This window comes from Artemia franciscana, chromosome 9 (assembly GCF_032884065.1).
Source record: "Artemia franciscana chromosome 9, ASM3288406v1, whole genome shotgun sequence".
In the NCBI taxonomy this organism is placed as follows: domain Eukaryota; kingdom Metazoa; phylum Arthropoda; class Branchiopoda; order Anostraca; family Artemiidae; genus Artemia; species Artemia franciscana.
This window is the reverse complement of record NC_088871.1, coordinates 39,337,500-39,359,396: the sequence shown is the minus strand read 5'-3', so window position 1 is coordinate 39,359,396 and position 21,897 is coordinate 39,337,500. Positions and strand designations below refer to the sequence as shown.

Below are 21,897 nucleotides of genomic sequence, written 5' to 3'. Positions count from 1 at the left end.
CCCGTTGTCCTTTTTTTTCAAAACAGTCTGATCAAAATCTTGAGATAGCCATCTTGTTCAGCATAATTAAAAGCCCGAATAACTATGCCTTTCAACATAGAATGACCCCCTACAGCCCACGGGGAAAGATCTTTAAGTTACAAAATTTGCCCAGTGTTTACGTATAGTATTTGTTAGTGGGAAGTATGCATACATTCTTCTGGGGGGTGGGGGGGAAGCAAATTTTCTAATGGTGGTATTTTCTACGGGAATAATTTTGAATGAGGGAGGGAAGTTTTCATGGGTCGGATTTTTCAGGGGAAGTTTTACACTAAGGGTATTTGCTAGAATTCCTTTACGAAATTCTTCTTGTGTCTCGTTTTCTCATTGCCGACTCAGTTTTACGCGTTGAGATGTCAAGGGTAATTGTCTTGGATAAGTTTTCACCAGGATTGAATTGTCCAGAGAAAAAAAATCTGTGGAAAGGGATTTATCCGTGGAGGTGTAGCCAGATTTCCTGGCCTTGCTTAAAAAACGATCAGAAATTGAATAAAAAATCAAAAGAAGTTGTTTCAACTGAAAGTAAGGAGCAATATTAAAGCTTAAAACAAACAGAAATCATTACGTAAATGAGTGAGGTTGCTCCTCCTCAACACCTCGCTCTTTATGCTAAAGTTTGAATTATGTTCCAGTTGCTTAAGAACGACACCAGAAATACTGTTCGTTTAATAAGAACAATAAGAAGCTTTTTTAAAAAGTACTAAAAAACTTCAGCGTAAAGAGCAAGGTTATGAGGAGGAGCAACCCCCCTCATATACGTAATGATTTGTGTTTGTTTTAAGTTTTAATGTTGATCCCTACTTTCAGTTCACAAAATTTGTTTTTTCATTTAATCATCTAGCAATAATCTATATTTAATAATAATAATAATCAATTTTTGATATTTAATTAAGATAACTGGGCTGTTTTCTCACTGCTGTAGTGTTATTTGTTATTTTATTCTTATATAGACCTGTACTGATAAATATTCTTCTATCCTATTGCTTAAAAATGAATTCTTAAATTCTATTTAGTTGAAAATTGTTATATATATATATATATACTAGCTGTTGGGGTGGCGCTTCGCGCCACGCCAACACCTAGTTGGTGGGGGCGCTTCGCGCCCCCCAAGCCCCCCCGCGCGCGTAAGTCGTTACGCGCCATATTTGTTACGCGCCATTGTAGTTGTGTCCCTGTGTCCCACCTGTGAATATATATATATATATATATATATATATATATATATATATATATATATATATATATATATATATATATATATATATATATATATATATATATATATATATATATATATATATGTATATATATATATATATATGTTTTTAACTACGTAAAACTTGCGAATATACAACATTCTTTGCTGTCCCATTGTCTGTGCATATAAATAGATTGTCAGGTTTACCGACTCTTGAACATGCAACATATAATGGTCCATGGGAAAACAATCCGTATTCAGATCTATACCTCATGATTCTAATGATTGCCCTTGAGCTTTGTTGATGGTGATTGCTAATCGACCATTCCCTGAGTCGCCATCGTCATTTATATATCCCCCTGTGCACCCCGGCGTCCCCTTTGTAGTTATGTCCCTGTGTCCCGGTCGTCATTTATATTCCCTGTGTCCCGGTCGTCATTTGTGTCCCGGTGTTCCAGTCTGTGATTTCTCTTTGAGTGTCCCGGGCGTCATTTATATTCCTTGTGTCCCGGTGTCCCGGTGTCCCGGTCGTCATTTATATCCCCCTGTGCCCCCCGGCGTCCCCATTGTAGTTGTGTCCCTGTGTCACGGTCGTCATTTATATTCCCTGTGTCCCGGTCGTCATTTGTATCCCGGTGTCCCGGTCTGTATATACATTCGTTTTTTAGTTTTGTTTTTCTCCTTTATTTTTTTCCTTTTTTCTTTTTTTTCTTTTTTAGTTTATTTAGATTTTTAGATTTTTTAGTTTTTTTATTAGTTTTTAGTTTTTTTGTAGTTTTTACCATTTTTTTAGTTTTTTTAGTTTTTTTTTTTTTACTTATGTCCTGGTCGTCATTTATACTCCCTGTGTCCCGGTCGTCATTTGTGTCTCGGTGCTTTGTTGATTGCTAATTTATATTATATTTATATTTATATTTTTTATATTTATTAATATTTTTTTAGTTTTCTTTTTCTCTTATTTTTCAGTTTTTTCCTTTTTTTTAGTTTTTTCTTTTTTAGTTTTTAGTTTTTTTTTTGTTTTTTACCTTTTTTTAGTTTTTTTAGTTTTTTTAGTTTTTTAGCTTTTATAGTTTTTTTATTAGTTTTTAGTTTTTTTTTAGTTTTTGCCTTTTTTTAGTTTTTTCAGTTTTTTTTAGTTTTTTACCTTTTTTTAGTTTTTTTTAGTTTTTTAGCTTTTTTAGTTTTTTTCTTTTTAGTTTTTTTTGTAGTTTTTACCTTTTTTAGTTTTTTTTCTTCTTTTGTATTAGTGTGAAATAATTCAGACGTCATATGCGGACAAACACGACGTCACTCGACAGACAGACAGACAGACATAACCCACAAACAACTTATTTTTATATATATTTATTCATATTTTTTTAGTTTTCTTTTTCTCTTTTATTTTTCAGTTTTTTCCTTTTTTTTAGTTTTTTTCTTTTTTAGTTTTTAGTTTTTTTTAGTTTTTTACCTTTTTTTAGTTTTTTTAGTTTTTTTAGTTTTTTAGCTTTTTTAGTTTTTTTATTAGTTTTTATTTTTTTTGTAGTTTTTGCCTTTTTTTATTTTTTTCAGTTTTTTTTTTAGTTATTAGATTTTTACCTTTTTTTAGTTTTTTTAGTTTTTTAGCTTTTTTAGTTTTTTTTTTCTTTTTAGTTTTTTTTGTAGTTTTTACCTTTTTTAGTTTTTTTCTTCTTTTGTATTAGTGTGAAATAATTCAGACGTCATATGCGGACAAACATGACGTCACCTGATCCACACACAGACAACTTATTTTTATATAGATATATATATATATATATATATATATATATATATATATATATATATATATATATATATATATATATATATATATATATATATATATATATATATATATATATATATATATATATATATATATATATATATATCCTATTGCTTAAAAATGAATTCTTAAATTCTATTTAGTTGAAAATTGTTATATACATATATATACATATATATACATATATATACATATATATACATATATATACATATATATACATATATATACATATATATATATATATATATATATATATATATATATATATATATATATATATATATATATATATATATATATATATATATATATATATATATATATATATATATATTATATATATATATTATATATATATATATATTATATATATATATATATATTATATATATATATATATATATATATATATATATATATATATATATATATATATATATATGTATATATATATATATTTATATATATATATATATATATATATATATATATATATATATATATATATATATATATATATATATATATATATATATAATAACGATAATAAAAAGTAAGTAATAAAACGATTGAACCCAAATTTTTTCAGGATATTTTGTCTATTCTCATTACTATCAGTTTGATCTAAGCCTTATTAAAAAAAAATATTAATAAAAAATAACGACCCAGAAAAATAGATTATCATTTGCAACGCTACCTATGCACGCGTTGTTGTACGTCACAAAATGACGTAGAGAGTTTACACCATAGCTCAATGAGATTTATTAATGCAACCGGGTACCTGGTTTATCCTCTGGCGGTAAAATTCGTCATTTTTGTTAGTTGTTGAGTAGAAAGTGAAGTGAACACAGAAAAGGATAGGAGTTTTATTGTTCATTTATTAAAAGTTGGAATTTATCTAATTTGAGTTTGATTGGTTTTGTAAATGGAAGCATTTTTTCTAGTGAAAACGAGTTCAAAGCTCCCGAGGCTCCAGGTTTTAACCGGCGGCCTGATATGGGGCCAATGAGTGGATTACGGCTAGCAGAAGGTAATCCAGTGTTAACTAGTGTAGTACGTGGTGCAAAACCGAAGTTAAAATTAGAACCTTGTGACGTGTCCGAACCTAACACAACAATGAATAGTGGAACCTCTTTCACCTCTTATACCGACCTCAATCTGAATGGATTTGATTTTGAATTGTTTCCAACATCAACTTGGGATTTAAATTTAACTGGGGCCGAGGAAGACCCCCCGCCTATGCCTTCCTTGACTCCCCTTGGTCCACCCTCAACTCCTACTCAGTTTGATGGAAATGGAGGCATGTGGAATAGTCCTGCTAGACCTTCGTCCTTATCAAGACCCAATTCTCGTCAGAGTTCTACTACTCCAAGACCCCCCAGTGTACCTGCATTTAGCCCTGCTGGAAATCTAACAGGTATGATTTATAAATAATCTTATCGATTTTGCTGCGAGATTCTTTTTTCAATTAAAACTGTTAATAGGCCTAGCAAAAGATAGGCCTACCGTTTGGTTCAAAACTCGTTCTAAATGTAATATTTGCTACTATGAGAACTACCCCCCCCCCCCCATTTAATGCATACGTTCATGATTTGATCACTACTTTGTAACTCTAAGGGTAGCTTAAGTTGCACAACTTGTTTTAGCTCACTGTCCGTATGGGTGCAGCATAATTCCCCATCCCAGTACAGGTCCAGTGGCATGAATTGGGAGGGGGTATATACCTCCTAGTATTGGAAAAGTGTCCTTTGGGGGCATTTTCACTGAAAAATAGTTTTCTGTTTATTTTCATTGAAAAAAAAAAAACAAAACAAGTTGGCCTCCTAGATTTTGAACAATACATTCCCCCCCTCAAAGTTTTTGCGAATTGAACCACCTGTGTCGATCAGTTCTGGACTTGTTATGTTACCTGAAATTTTAGTGAGACATTGGTGTAAGCCGTGGCGTTAGTTTAGAAAATTTGGGTGAGGGGATTTTTGCTCTATTTAAGTGAAGATGCCAAAAAAAATGAATCCAATGAAAATACCATCCCCCCAATAAAAATAATGTTTTTACGAAGTCTAGGGGTGGACACCCCCTCCTAGCCTTTAATTAAGCGTCACACTAAGAAGTTCTTTCACCAGCGTGCACTTTACATTAACTGGGTAAAGTTGGTAGGGAACGACAGGTGGTGGGTAAGTGACAAGAAACATCTCAGGTTCATGTGAATCATTCTATGGAATGCTATTTGTACAGACACTCACTTTTCTTCTTTTCTTTATCAAGGGATCTTTTGAACATTTTGTAAAGATATTGTTATTTTCCCAAAACAGATTTCTTTGATTTAAGATACAGAATAAATTTTCCCTGGCTCTTTTGATTGACTGATGCTTGCTGGGCCTTTTGAAGTGAAGTGTATACTTGAAAAGACTTTCGCCCCATCTTCTTCGATATGCCAGAGAAGACCATTTTAGTGATAAACGTTTTTTTCTTGTTTCAATTCCTTTACACTTTACTAAGGCTACCAATTTACGAAAATGCAGGGGGGGGATAAGTTGCGGTTTTAGGTCTCTGACGGGGAGGCAATGTACACTATAAGTGTGTAAAAATAATAAGGTAAAACGAATTTAATGTCATAAAACTGGGGGGGGGGCTGCCCAGGCCTAGAACTGTCACTGAAAGGGAGCAAGGACTTTTTTTTATGTAGATAAAAAATGTATTGTTCTGTTATTTTTCAACCTTTTTCAATGAAAAAATTGTATTCTTACAAAATCCAGGAAAGGAGGGGACACAAATCGACATCCTGGAAGTTAACAAACTTCGTTGCGCGTCGAAATGGCGTGTCCGACTTCTCGCTTTGGTCTCGTAGCTTTTAATATCATTGGTTGTCTACTGGAGATGTTTCTCTTTATAGTTCTAATTATGGGTGACGTTAGCAATGACTGCTAGTGTGTGAATGGAGCTTGAACTGGCGGTTTATTTGAATACCAAGATTTCTCCCGATGTCAAATGTGTTTCTGCAATTTCACAAAGTTTGTACTCTTTGGTAGTTTGGGTTTACCAAAGTGGCCTATGTTGAATTGAAGTCCACAGTCAATTCACTTTCCAATGTTCTCAGGGTGTTCCTGAATGAGACTCATTAAGACTGCATCTAATATTGGAGTCATCTAGGCCAGCCGCATTTGAGTCAACTGCGTAAAGGCTTATTGAACTGTTGAGCTTGCATGATATATCATTTATGTTACAGTTGAACAACGAGGTGCCCAATATTGTACACTGTACAACTCTGTTTACAATATCATCATGATTAGAATTTTCAGACTTGTTTACTAGACATTCTTTTTGTTTTCGATTGGATAAAAAATTGTTGTAACAAATAGAGACGTATTATTTGTTTTATCTTATTCTAATCGCAGTTAAAAACGGAATTGCAGTCTCGTTTTCTTGCTGTTCTGTGATAAAAAAAACAAAACAAACAAAGACATAGATAAAAGAATGAACACATATACAGAGAAGGCGGTAGGTGGCGTCAGTTCACGAAAAGAGGGGGGGGGTAACGTTTTTTTTCGTTACATGTCGTTTTTTCGATGAAAATTCCGGAAAAAGTTATTCTTCAACGAAAATTCCCAAAAAGTATTTTTCAAAATATAAAGGATAAAATAATCTTTGGGCACATACCGTCTTGCACTAGACCCCCAATAAGTTTTTTGGATCCAAATAATAGGAACTATAATAATGTAGATTATGAAGTCATCGTAACATGTGAGTCCTTAGGTGTAGATTGGGGGAGATCTCTCTCAGAAATAGACTGGGGAAAATCTTAAGGACTCTTACCATTAACTTGCATCCTAAATTTGAGTTTTCAGTATCAAGAAATTGAAATCATTAAATTCCAACCGAGTCATTAAGACGTAATGTTTTTGCACTGTGTATAAGGCTTGTGGCACTTGTGTATTATTCAGTACACACTCGAGAAGTGAAACTATGTTAACCCTGATGAAGATACAACAGTACTTGTGTATTATTCAGAACACACTCACATTTTAATGAAATATTTTATATATAGAAGTGGCTAGATTAGGTTAAGTTAGATATTTGACATAATGCACCCCACCCCCCTAATGTACAAATATATAGCCCAAACTTTTGATAAAGCTAATGAACGCAGATTGACCTTTTTCAAACATGTTCTATTGTTACACTTCCAAAATGTTCCTTCTCGTAAGAGTATAAAGTCATGTTGTGTCCATTGACGCACTGTTTTGTTGTGGGCAACAACCCCTGATCCTGGAAAAATATAATTGTCTCTTTTTCAGTCTTTGGCCAATCCCAAATCTTCATCTCTGACACTATCTTCTATCACTATGTTTAGCAAACTTAATTTAGTTTTGTCTTTGTGGCTATGCAACCGTGTGTTCTCAGCAATTTTCTTGAGTGTGTTCTAAATAGAATTGAACCAATTGAATAATGAACAAGTACCAAATATTTAATTAAAATGTACCGTAGTTTGTTTCACGAAAGAACCTAAGTTCACTCATTGAGTGTGTTCTGAAAATACACAAGTACCGATACAAGTCTTAGTAACAAAATTATGGAAACCACAAAAAAAACTATGTTAGGGGGAGGCGCACAAAACGCATTATATTAAATACCTAACCCAACTAACATACTATCTCTACATATTGAAAAATTTAATATAAATACACCTAAAACGTTGATTTCAAGTGAGCCTAAGGTAATTTTCTTCGAATGCTGACGGTATAAACCGGTTATTTCATGATCTGCAGATCCAAATTCTTGAATGCGTACTGGATAATACACAAGCACCAATATATGGGAAAAAGGAAAAAAAAAAAAAATGTGCGGGTTAAGTATCATCAATATGAACCTCGAGGTCGTATCTGACATTTTTAAACTTTGGGATAATTGCCAAAAATTGTTTGCTAAGCTGTTTTCAACGAGAGGATTAGTAGAAAAATGGCTGTTCAATCACAATTTGATCCTCCTGATCCAAATTGCCCTGTTGATCCCCTTCCCATTGAGAACGTAGTAACAATTGTTTTTTGGTAACTACCTCCGGTTGGAAAATATCAAACACAAATTTAAGGCGAGATAGTGGCTATAGCATAGTAATAGCATTAGGGGTTATAGCAACAATATTGGAAAAATTTTGAGACTCCAATTGGAAGGCATGGGCCCTAAGGCCGTCAACCTGTGCACGTTCCTGGCACGCATGGGAGTTATTTGTAACTTGTTGTCACAACGAAATAAATTCATTTAACACCAAGAGTTTTTAGTTGATCTTGGCGATTCAGTTATGTTAATATAGTCTAATACATCTAAAACAATTGCTTATGAATTCGTGCAATTTCGGCTGAGAGCCAACAACAAGTAAACCCAACGTGTTGCCAATAACCAAAATTCAAGGAAGTGTTGTGTAATACCTCTTGCTGTATTTAGGTTAGGCTCCACTATGTTGATTTGCCAATATATATATATATATATATATATATATATATATATATATATATATATATATATATATATATATATATATATATATATATATATATATATATGTATATATCATATATATATATATATCATATATATATATATATATATATCATATATATATATATATATATATATATATACATATCATATATATATATATATATATATATATATTGATATGTATATATAAACAATGTGAACAATTTCATGTGTAGGCTATAAAGGGTACAAGCAGATATTTGTGGAGTGGCGAGATCAAGGTTTTTATTTTTTCAGAATACATATTTTTCAGAATATTCTAAAAATTTCTACTTTTGTATTGCATAGTTTTTACGACTTGATGCTTTACGTTGAACCTTTTATTAGGATTGCATCCAGGATTTTTTTTTCGGGGTGGGGTTTACAAAAGGATTCTTTTAGGGGGGAGGAGGTGACAAAAATGCATCAAAAACTTGTTTTTGTTTATTCTTGTTACGTTTTTACGAATAGGACAAACATTTCTGGGTGGGAGGTTCAAACCCCCTAGCCCACTCCCTGGATACGACCTTGTCTCTTATACTGGTATGTGTACAAGGGGCTTCGCTCGACAATCTTCATTTTTTTTTCTTCATATCTTATCCAAATTATCAAACGTTTCTTTTTGACCTTCTTCCCTAAAAAAAAGCCAGAGTACGATCCTATATACAGGAAAAAGGAAAAACTGAAAAATGCGTTTTTGCCATTATTTACGAAAGGCATTTTTACCAGGGCTGTTTTTATAGGAACCAAAGGTACAACACAGCAAGATTTTTGACATCAAAAGGCCGAGTTCCGAACTGGTTTTAACCAAGTTGAAAGTAAGAATTTAGTTCTAATTGATTACGGATTGAACCAGTCAATCGAGCGTGCTGAGTTTAAAAAAAAAATGGCTACGAAAAAAGAAAAGACGCCATACTCTGTAAATTGTTAGTGTCAACCCGTAGTTACGTTCTATCTTTAGAATCGAAGAGTAAAACAAATAAGACACCAATTGCTTTGTCAATCCTCAATTTCTACGGTCGTGCTACCCTCATGCTCACCCTTGTAGCCACGTCTTCATCTCTTTTTTTTAATTATTGCCCATAGATTAAGTAGTATTTTAATTAAGGCGAGGCTAAGAACCACGATAACTTTTAAGGATGTGGAACTAGAATCACAGCAAAATAACTAATCTAAATCCTGTTTTAACAAAAAGCTTTGTTTTTACGTAGTAGTAGGAAGTAGTGGGTGACATTTTCTTTTTTTTTGGGGGGGGGGGTGTTAGGGCTCGTTCTGCGTATGAAAGGTGACACATTGCTAAAGATAGTCCTTTCGGCCAACCGTATAGGGCTAAATGGAAAGCAGGTCGTCCTCGGCTGGAGTGGGAGGAAGTTGCTTGGAAAGATTTTAGCGAAAATTGGAAACTGGGATAGAGGAGGGTGCGCAGCTATGTTGATCTTAGGTGGCTTGGTCCTGAGGTGAGTTGTTAGTAGTTGTAATGTATTTCAGGCCTTAAGGCTATCCACGGACGTCTTTTGGTTTCACGATTCTCCTGTCTACAAATGTGATTACTTTAAACGCTTTTATCGACAGGGACTAGCTTCTCCTTTACATAATATTTCAAATAAACATGCTTCAGTATTTCCACATTATCTATTATTTGTGTTATAATACTGTTTTTACTTTGGTTTATCTTGAATATGTTTTTAAGGCTTTAATTATAAGTTGACGCCCAGACCTTAGGCTCCATGAAAATAGATTCTGTTTCTCAATGCCTCTCGGCAAAGTAAATTTTGTGGTAATGATAGTTATTGCCTCAGAAGGAGTAACATGTTTGCCATCATAGCTGGAATTTTTTCTTTAAATTTTCAGTATAGGGACTTTTTTCCATCTCGTTGAAAATTACTCAAAGGATTTGTCTTAGCGAAAGAGGAAAACAGATATCTCCTCAACATAGCTGGACTAATGATAGTTATTGCCTCAGAAGGAGTAACATATGTTTGCCATCATAGCTGGACTTTTTTCTTTAAATTTTAAACTCAATATTACGGTACATATGTTTCTCGTTTAAGGATGGGGTTAAATTTGTCATTATTATTTATTGGAAAACTCGTCATATAAAGAAAGGAAAAGATGGAGCAATAATTGAAAGAAGAAATACACATTAAGCGCGAAAACCGACACTTTAAAAAAAATACAACAATACATCTTAACTACTGGGCCAGTATCGACAACCAAGGGTGATTCAATTTCGTCAAACGGGAATTATAAGCACGAGTTTGCTTTTCCACAGCTATAGTGGGGTCAGCAATGGTGAATTTTCTAACTAGATAAGAGTTGTGGATCCAAAAAGGAAAACGTAAAACATATTTTGCGAACCGGAAGAAAACTGAACGAATTTCAGACTTGTCAGATTTTGTGAGTATTTTCGAAAAGGGCGATATATACAGATAATGTGGTAAAGCGGCAGAGTTGAAAAGTTTCGAAAGAAGACGGCGGTTGAAGCGAAACTTATTCGTTATATAAGAAGCATATGATAACCTAACTCTACCTTCAATGTGAGCAATTGATAGCTGTCGCGTGTGTATTGTTGACGAACCAATGGGAAGACCGAGGTAGGTGATATGATCTACTGGCTCATTTCTGCTATTTCCGAGAGGAATATCTCCAGGTGACGCTTGCTTCCAATGGTCAAATGCAATTTCGGACTTTTCAATATTGACTTGAAGACCTGGTTTTGAATACTCAGATGGTAGAGTTGCAAAAATTTCGCTAATGCGCTGGATAGTGCGGCTCAGATTTAGAATGTCGTCTGCATAATATATGAGAGATAAATCGAGACCGGCAAAGATGAATGATGTGGGAACAGCTGACTGTGCTTCAAGAACTCTGTTATTGAAGAGTGAAGCTGATTTGAAGCCAGTCTTTTCTTTTTATGGTCTGTAATTCGTTTTTCTTGTTGTAACCACCGAACAACAGAGTTTACTTGTAAAATATTTCAAGTAAAGAACTTTCCATTTTGACAAGGGAGCCAAAAATAACAAGAGGTGAAAAGACGGTGTTATTTCACTCCCCTTTCTGACATGTACTCAAGAATTGATTGATTGGATTGCAAAAAGCACATCACATAAATAAAAGATTGAAACACACTTCAACTCGGGAATAAAGGATATCAATTATCTTTTTTTTTCTTTGTTGGAACTGTAAGAGAACTTGAGATCCTCTTAAGGATCCCCTTATCCTCTCAAGGAATTGTGCAGCTTGGTTAGGATTAGCAAACCGATAAAGCATGGGGAGGTTAGTTAGAATATTTATTTAAATTTGACGGACTTCTTGCACGTGTCCTATTTTTAAAGCATGTATAATTCAATTTTCAAGAATACTACCTTTGGCCTTAAGAGGCTAATAGGGTATAAAAATATCTTAATATTTCAAAGACATAACAGTGTTAGGATAAATAGTTAATCGTGTAGTACAAAACGACTAACCTGCAAAACTTTAAAAAAGAGGGTAAGTTCCTTTTCTTCTTAGTAGCCTAATGAATACTTCAGCACTTTGGACATTTTTAGTGAATTCCGATTGAAGAGTTAACAAAAAATCAGTCTTTAAAGTTTCAAATTTCTTAAATTGTGATTCATGGGAAAGATTTTTTCATCTTGCGTTTTTATTTTCATTCTACTCTCCTGTGAAATTAGAAAAAGTGGATTTAGGCCCTTTGTGCAAAACGTCACAGTATTGTACTACACGCGTCAGTATTGACAGTATTTTCTTATGTAAATCCCCGAAGAGAAATTTCTTCTTGTAAGAAGCAACAAACTAGTTAATTTTACTCACCTGCAAAATATTAAGGCGATACCCTAAAAATCATTTTGCGAGCCTCAGTGTCCGCTAGCCGTCGCAAAGACAAAGGGTCCATTAGCGAATTTTCCCAGGGGACTACTTATCATCAAAAGCTATCGAAAATTGTAGAATCTGACTGGAAAAGCAGTGCAGTTTTATTTCCCTTTTGTCCGTGAGTCTGTCAATCAAAGCGGGTGGCACCACAGAGAACTCCCAAAGCGGTCATATTAGTCCATTTACGACTGCTTTGAACTTATTTTAAGTCTTTTTCCGATCAAGTATTGTAGGAGCATTTTTTAGGAACTGTGCTTGCCTGAAGTTCAAAAGAAAAATTATGCTCTGTTTAATCGAGAAAACAAAATTCGCACTTTTTGAGGATGCAAGTTTCATTGGAACGAATATTTCTACCTTCGGTACAAAACAGGGGAAGTTAAGTAATTACTTTTAAAATATCCGGGAAATTCGGTGTCGGCTTTTCTGTCGTTTTTTCGGATCTCTTATCCAATCTATACAAGTTAAGGCAAGACCGCCCAATCAATTCTAAATAGCTTGCCCACACAAACTAAAAAAGTTCAAATTGTGCAAGATAGGTTGATTCATTAAGGTATATGACCTTAAAAATTGCATGGTCTATCGTTGTGTACGGCGTGGTCTCAAATAAGGCAGCGCATAATTGACAAAACCTAATTTTAACTAAAACATTGTTTAAAAAAAGACTAATCTGTGTGGTGTTTAATCACGCTTTGATCTTCCTGACATACATCTTCCTCACAGTTTTCCCTTTGAGAACAGCTCGGCAAGCACTTTCTGCTAGTTATCTTAGATGGGTGATTTCTGTTCCTTACCTAATGATTTGCAGTAAAATTAAATAAATTTGTAAGTTAATATAGCCGTATAAAATAATACAACAAACACGTAGTTACCTGTAAAATAATAAAAATGCGCGACGTGACCTTTTTTTCAATATTTGTAAATAATTTTTAAATATTTTTATTTATTATTATTTTTATTATTATTTTATTTATTTTTTTTAAATATTTTTAAATATTTAATATTTTTTTAAATATTTGTAAATAAATTTTTGTAAGTTAATATAGTCGTATAAAATAATACAACAAACGCATAGTTGCCTGTAAAATAATAAAAATGCGCGACGTGACCTTTTTTTTAATATTTGTAAATAATTTTAAATATTTTATTTTTTATTATTTTTATTGTTATTTTTATTTTATTTATTATTATTTTTAAATATTTTTAAATATTTAATATTTTTTTAAATATTTGTAAATAAATTTTTGTAAGTTAATATAGTCGTATAAAATAATACAACAAACGCATAGTTACCTGTAAAATAATAAAAATGCGCGACGTGACCTGTCGTTCTGTGTTCGGTGGTTTCAAAGAGTTTGTGGTATAACTAACTGTAAGTGAGGAGTGCTCAGCTCAAAAGTAACTGAAACTCTAAAAACAAAATTTTCATATCAATAGATACATCAAAAGAACCAGCTTATTAATCTGATTCCAAATATATAAGATTCATCAAGTACCCATAAAAAGTTACGAGCCTGAGAAAAATTTGCCTGATTTTTGAAACAGTGAGACACACCCCCCCAAAATTCAAGGAATCCTAAAATCACACCATCAGATTCAGCGTACCAGAGAATACTACTGTAGAAGTTTCAAGCTTCTATATGGAAAAATGTGGAATTTTGCTATTTCTGCCTGAAGGAACATTACGGGTGCGTGTTATTTCTTTTCTTTTCCCAGGGGCGATCGTACCGAAATAACGGTTCTAGACGATCAGGAGAAAGTTCATTCGAAGTCTTTTTTTTAATTGAAAGTAAGGAGCAACATTAAAACTAAAAAAGAACAGAAGTTACTCATCATATGAAGGGTTGCCCCCTCCTCATTTACCTTGCTCTTTACACTAAAGTTTGACGGTTGTCCCAATCGGAAGCTTTTTTTAAAAGTGCAAATAGCTTTAGCGTAAAGAACAAGGCATCGAGGAAGGGGGGCAACCCTTCATATACGAAATAGTTTCTGTTCATTTTGAGTTTTGATGTTGCTCCTTACTTACAGTTAGAAAGAACTTTTTTTTTTTATTTAATCTCAAATGAAACCGTGTTGAGTAGTTTTAGCCTAGTATACTGTTTTAAAAAGGAGTTATCAGTTACTCCGCATGTATTATCCTTTATTTTTAATCATCAAATATGAAGTCACACATTTGCCCAAACAAGAGTTCCAAATCTAATGACTTGTTGCAGTAAAAATACGCAAAGTAGTGGAATTCATAGCTTAGAATAAAACTTTAAAAGATACTGTCCAACTAGTGGGAATTTCCAAAGAGGAGGGGGCCCATGATCAACATCAAAACTCCTTCTAGTATGTAGATATTGCTAAAAATCGATTATTTTTGTGATTATTGGGTGAGTGTAGCATATGATTTTTCTTTCAATTTTTGGTTTGAATATCCTTGGAGTAAATTCTATAATTACAATCTGTGTTAAGTCAATTGCCGCTTTGCCAAATGCTTTGCACCTCGGACAGACGGTGTACCACCCCCTGGTGATAAGTTGATAAAATTTATATATCCAACATTGTTATTTCCAAAAAGGATATTTTTAAATGAAGGTAATTTCAGACTTGTCAATATTCCAACTGAAAGTTGTAGTGTACTAATGTGTATTGATTTTGCTTATCACACCTCTTCAGATTATGAGATTAGTTATCTAAAAGTATTAAAATGAGTAACCTAAAAAATAAACTGTTTTTTTTTATGGAACTTGGTAGTTACCAAGTAACATATAGCGATCGCAAATTTTGTTGGTCTGTCGAACCCGGTTTTGCTGGAAAGGCACATTCAGGTAAGCTAGGACGATGAAATTTCGCAGGTATATCAGGGACCAGACCAGATTAAATGAGAAATAGTCGTTTCCTCGATTCAACCATCCGGGGGGGGGGCGGTTAATTCGGAAAAATTACAAAAAATGAGGTATTTTTAAGTTACGAATGGGTGATTGGATCGTAATGACATTTGATATTTAGAAGGATATCGTGTCTCAAAGCTCTTGTTTTAAATCCCGACCAGATCCGGTGACATTGGGGGGAGTTGGAGGGGGAAACCTAGAATCTTTGAAAACGCTTTGAGTGGAGGGATCGGGATGAAACTTGGTGGGAAAAATAAACACAAGTACTAGATACGTGATTGACATAACCCGGACGGACTCGCTCTCTTTGGGGGAGTTGTAGGGAGGGTTAATTCTGAAAAATTAGAAAAATGAGGTATTTGTAACTTACGAAGGAATGATCCGATCTTAATGAAATTACATATTTAGAAGGACCTCGTAACTCAGATCTATTATTTTAAATCCCAACCGGATCCAATGTCATTGGGAGGAGGGAACAGGAAATCTTGGAAAACGCTTAGAGTGGGAGATCAGGACGAAACTTGGTGGGAAGAATAAGCATAAGTCCTAGATACGTGATTGACATAACCGGAATGAATGTCTTAAATATGTGGTTGACGTCACCGGACTGGATCCATTCTCTTTGGGGGACTTAGGGGGGTCCAGTGCTTTGGCGCGTTTGGTGCTTCTGGACGTGCTAGGACGATGAAAATTGTTAGGCGTGTCGGGGATCTGCACAAATTGACTTTATAAAGTCGTTATCCCCGATTCGACCATCTGAGGGGTGGGGGACGGAGGGAGATGAAAAATTTGAAAAAATGAGGCATTTTTAACTTGCGAATGGGTGATCGGATCTTAATGAATTTTGATATTTAGAAGGACCTCGTGTTTTAGAGCTCTTATTTTAAATCCCAACCGGCATTAAGCCTCTGATTTTCCTTTTAAATCAATCTATTGATTCTTAGAATTTTGCTAGAGCTGGTGCCATACGAGCTCTTGGCTCTTCCGACCTCGAGGTCTAATCTCCTGTTTGTTTCATGTAGTTTGTTAAAGCACCGAGGACATCAACAGAAATATTGCATTTTCATTGTCCATTCAGTTGTTAAAATCAGCTTTTTCGCGGTGGGGGGGAGGGTTTGGTTAGTAATTGTTATTGGTAAGTGTGAAGACGTCTTCATTGGGACTTTTTTGCGGTGGGGGGGAGGGTTTGGTTACGTGGTAGGATCTTTCCATGGGGGATTAAACATGAGGGAAGAGAACTTCTATGAAGGGGGGGGGGGCGGACGATTTTCTAGCTTTATTTAAACAAAAAAAAAAGAGAAAATAAATAAAAAAAAAAGTTTTTTCAACTGGAAGCATGGAACAGCATTAAAACTTAAAACGAATGGAAATTATTACGTATATAAGGGGGTTCTTTTCCTCCTTAATACCTCGCTCTTTACGCTAAAGTATTTTTAGTAATTTCAATTATTTATTCTACGGTCTTTGTGATTCATGCGTCATTCAAAAGAATTGAGACAAAATTCAAGCTTTAGTGTACAGAGCAAGGTATTGAAGAGGGAACGAAGTCTCTCATATACGTAATAAGAATATACAACGATAGAAGTTTCGCTACGTAGGTTAATTCGCAAGTTATGTATATTTATTGCTAGTAAAACGTTCGTAAAAAATTAAATGTTTTAGTTGCCTTTTTAAGTAACCAAAAATTGAAGGGCTACTAGGCCTCCTCCCCCACACCTTCTTTATCAAAATAGTCCGATTAAAACTATGAGAAAGCCTCTTAGCAAAAAATATGCAAATTTCGTTTTAATTATTCATGTAAGGTGAGTCGAAATCAAAACATGCATTAATTCAAAAACGTTTATATATATATATATATATATATATATATATATATATATATATATATATATATATATATATATATATATATATATATATATATATATATATATATATATATATATATATATATATATATGAATGTCGAGGTTGAATAAAATGAACACAATCAGTTTCACAAGGAGAAGAATCAATGTACAATTTTCACGAAGAGAAAAATCAGTACGTAACAAATTCCACGATTAAATTCAGTTTCACGAGGATAAATATCAAGGTACAAGTTTCACGAAGAGAAAAATCAACCTACAACAAGTTTAACAAAGAAAAAGTTAGAACGCAGCAGGTTCCATGAGCAAAAATCAGCATGAAGCAAGTTCTATGAAAAAATTAGTTTCGCGAAGATAAAAAGCTATGTACAACAAGTTTCACGAACAAATACCAGCACGCGACAAGTTCCATGAACAAAATCTGTTTCACGAGGAGAAAAATCAATTCACAAGTTTGACGAAGAGAAAAGATCAACCTGCAACATGTTTCACGATTAAAAAATCAGTACGCAAGAAGTTCCACTAACAAAAATGAGCCTGCGACAAATTCCATGAACAAAATCAGTTTCACGAGGAGAAAAATCAATGTACAAGTTTCACGAAGAGAAAAATAAATATGAAGCAAGTTTCATGAACATCTGTGAAAAAAATCTATGTACAAGTTTCACGAAGAAAAAAAACTAACATTTAATAAGTATCACGAACAAAAATCAGCATACAACAAGTTCCACGAACAAAAATCAGCACACAACAATTTCCTTTAACAAAATCAGTTTCACGAGAAGAAAAAATCAATGTACAAGTTTCGGGAAGAGAAAAATCAACTACGAACAAAAATCAGTTCCATGAAGAAACAAGTTCCATGTTCCATGAAGAAAACAAGTTTAACGAAGAGAAAAAACAACATGCTACAAGTTTCACGAATAAAAATCAGCACGCAAAAAGTTCCACGAACAAGAATCAGCGCGCAACAAGTTTCACGAACAAAGTCTGTTTCACGAGAAATCTGTTCCAAAATGCTATTTTGTGAAAATTTTGAGATAGTCAATTGATTTAGAATTATCGAAAACTGTCCTCATATTGAACCCCAGTTTCAGAGGCAGTAGTGCCGTACGGTAGCGCATTTGTTTCTACAGGTGTGGGTAGTCCTACAACATAAACGGCAACATAGACATTTATTTTAACGCTTCATATAAGTAGATGATTTGGTTGAAGCCTGAAGAAATAGCTAAATTGCATATAACATAGTGTCAGCTATTACGCAGAAGGGTCGTTAGTTCTTTGTGTAGGTTGATCAGCAGTGTGCCTTAGACGTCAAAAAGTACGTTTCTAATTCTTGGTGGGTCTTCTGATGAACGTAGCCAAATTTGTAAGCCTCGCCACGTACAGAATTAGTTAAGGGTATATTAAGTGATTTCTTGATTGTTTGGATAATACATGGGATTTTATATATGTTTTAGGTCCTTTCGAACTTCCGACTTGGTTCGTGCTGCAGTACCGAGTGATTTGCAAGCCAATAATTGAAAAATAATTGCAAAATTTGAAAGTAAAGGTCATGTTTGATTATCAGTTGTCTGATCATCATGCCTTAGCTTGCTCAATCACTTTGCTATATTTTGGTCATCATAGTACATCTCTTTGTCCATCGTCATGACTAGTCGAAAATCGACCAAGCGCTTTTTACCGTTTCGGTAGATTTAGTTCTGGATAAATTAAGCATCCCTTTCCTTTTCCACCTTTTCGAGTTGCCTTAAAAAGAGAATCTCCCAGGGAATTGTTTGTTAGGGCCCCCGTGGAATTGTATGTTAGGGGCTTCTGCTGGAATTGCTCGCTAAGATCCCATTGGAATTGATTTCTATACACTGGAATTGCTTGCTAGGGGTGACTCAGCCACATAATGTCACGGTGGTGTGATTATGCATAGCCATGGCTCAAAAAAACGTAGCATTTCCATTAAAACCTCTTAGAAATAACTCTTAATTTGGCTTAAATTTATCTATAATAACAACCCCCCCCCTTTTTTGGATTGGTTGCTTGCCCCCTCTCTCCCCCTGGAATTGGTCGCTAGGGGGTGGGTCAGCCATTGAATGTTGAGGGCTGGGAATTGAGAGAACATAATACCAAGAAAAAATGAACAAAATATAGAATAATATAGAAATATAGAAGTCACATGTATTACGCTCCCATTTTCCTATATTTTTAGCAAACTTATCAATCTCTAAGAAAACATCTTTAGAAATTGTCTCAGGATTCCAAAAATGCTAGGATTATATCGCTAAGAAGTCAAGAATCGCTTTGTCTGGGTTTATAATACGCTTCTAATGCATTACTTAGCAAGTAGGTGCACTTCAGATGTAACCAAACTTTAGTAATTGATTTTCTCCTTGGCCTCTCTATTATCGCAGTCATAAGAAACACATAATCGAATAGCTTAATCCTTCTAGTAAGCGGGACATGGGGATTCTCCGCTTGGGGAATTGATTATTCATATTTCCTGAATTATAATACTAGAAGTAGATTGCTGGTCCAGCTGTCTAGGGCGCAGTTCCATTGGATGGAAATAAGTAAATATTCCCATGTTACGTAAGAACTAAATAAATCAAGGAGAAAAATGCCTTGAAGAAAAAATGCCTTAAAAACATCTTGAAATTTCTTGAAACGTCTTGAAAAAAAATGTCTGAAAAAAAAACGTCCAGGAATGTCTCGAAACATCTTGAAAAACCTCTTGAAGAAAAAAGTCTTAGTAAAACTCTCCCGCTGGACTAGTGGACTCCAACACCTCCTATTATGTAACACCCCAAACCCTATTATGGAGGTGTACTATACAAGTGCGCTTTAGTATTGTGTCAGACTCAGGTTTGCGTAATAACGTCTTGAGGGAGTAGTAGCTCTAATAGTTTTACCCCCTATGTGTGCGTTTAAAATTGTTGATAGGTCAATACTTCCGTGTTTGTTGGAATGACGTAGGTATAAGGTTTTGGTAATTTTTTGCTTTTCATATACATTTATCATATTTGGTGACTGTAAAATACCAAAGTATGCAGAAATGTTCTATGATTAGGAACCAGCTTATGTCCAAATTTGTAAAATCTGTTTTAATGTGTCTTGAAATTTACAATTTACTGTGTATTTGTAATCTCCTGTAGAAACTCGAGTTTGTATTTCATCTTTTGTTAAAGTTTATCAATCTCATGCAAAGGAGAGTCGTAACATTTATGGTGTAGCTGTAAAAAAAAGTTCTTCTTTAACTTGGCTGAGAACAATGGTTAAAATAAGATTTGGGTCGCGGGGAGACATGTCGTCCCGTCTGTGTCGCAAGGGAATTGACATAAAAACAAAATATATGAAGGAATGTAGAAAAACAGTGTAAATTTTCTCTTGGTATAAGCTTAGAACTGGGGCTATTGAGATGGAACCATGTTAAGAAAACAATTTTTGCTTCATAATATATGGAAAAATTGGAGTTAACACAATTTGAAGGTGCGTCCACTGTACCGAACCCCCACCGCTGCCCTCAAGTGTGCAAATATATATATATATATATATATATATATATATATATATATATATATATATATATATATATATATATATATATATATATATATATATATATATCGTAACATTTCCTATGCTTTTTGTCATACGTCACTCTTGTTTCCACAATTTACCCGTGAATTGAATCAACGTTGACGAAATGAAGAAACAGAAAAACACATGAGAAATACATAATGTTGGCTATATATTTACACATTAGAGGGTGAACTATAGTTCATGTGTTAATTATAATTTTTCTGTATATTATGAATATCGTTCTCTTTCTCGAGTCATAACAATAGATGTCAAATAACTGATAAGAGATAATGGAAAATAAGCAAGATGTCAAGATATACTCTATTTATCTATGATAATTTTCCCTCTCTTTGGCAAATTGGTGTTTACTGGTTCATTTAGCATGGAAATTCGTCATTGTCGTTCGTTGTTTCCTTTATTGCACAGTTTAAAGCCTTTTTTATATACACGATATTGCATAAATTCTTTGTTCTTTTTCTAGGAAATCCTCCTTCAGTCTCTGGTCCTCACTCGGTTCCTAGTCCTGGAACGTTTAATGTCCCTAGTCCAGCGAACAGAAGGCATCCCAGTGGAAGCATTGTTTTAGAAAACCTAACTAGCCCCATCGGCACTGCCCATCATTACCCCAACACACCACAGCACCATCCAAGTCCCGGTACTGTGAATAGTCAATACCCGTATAGTCCGCTCTTAGAACGACCTGGAAGTAATCAGCCTGAAGAAACGAAGGAGGGACTTCCGGGACTATTGGCGGCAAGGACACCTAGTGGAATGAACGATTTGTCTGAGTCAAATCGATTACGGGAAATTCTTGAACGGCCTTCGGGTGGTAGTGCATTATCGGGTATGGGGTATGGTGTAAATGAAGAGGCTAAAGCGGTAGATGTAAAGAAAGAAAGTGAAACAAGTACTTGTGGAGGTAGACAACTACCTCAAAGTGTGAACAAGAAATTTTTTTCTGACAATCAAGAAGACAAAAGGGCCAGCTCAGCGACTTCGCAACATGAAATTCTTCTCAGTGTAAGTTCTTGCTTTTTTTTTCCTTTAAATTTTTCACAGGCCAAAACTGATTTGTTATGTCTGGTGTTATAAGACTGATAAGTTAGTCAATCTCATTCAAATTTATCCTGAGATGTTTTTTCATTTCCTTTAAGCGTGCAAAAGGCATTTTTT

General features: G+C 34.0%; 1 protein-coding gene across 2 annotated transcripts in view; it reads left to right on the top strand.

The window, feature by feature from the left end:
- LOC136031395 (nuclear receptor coactivator 2-like) overlaps positions 1 to 21,824 on the top strand; it is a 203,323-nt gene extending 181,499 nt beyond the window's left edge. For both annotated transcript variants that reach the window (XM_065710934.1, XM_065710935.1), the window contains exons 10-11: positions 3,968 to 4,440; positions 21,206 to 21,824. In XM_065710934.1, coding sequence (XP_065567006.1) covers positions 3,968 to 4,440; positions 21,206 to 21,816 — 1,084 coding nt within the window. In that variant the 3' untranslated portion in view covers positions 21,817 to 21,824. The remainder of the gene's footprint in view (positions 1 to 3,967; positions 4,441 to 21,205) is intronic.
- Positions 21,825 to 21,897: the final 73 nt, after the last annotated feature.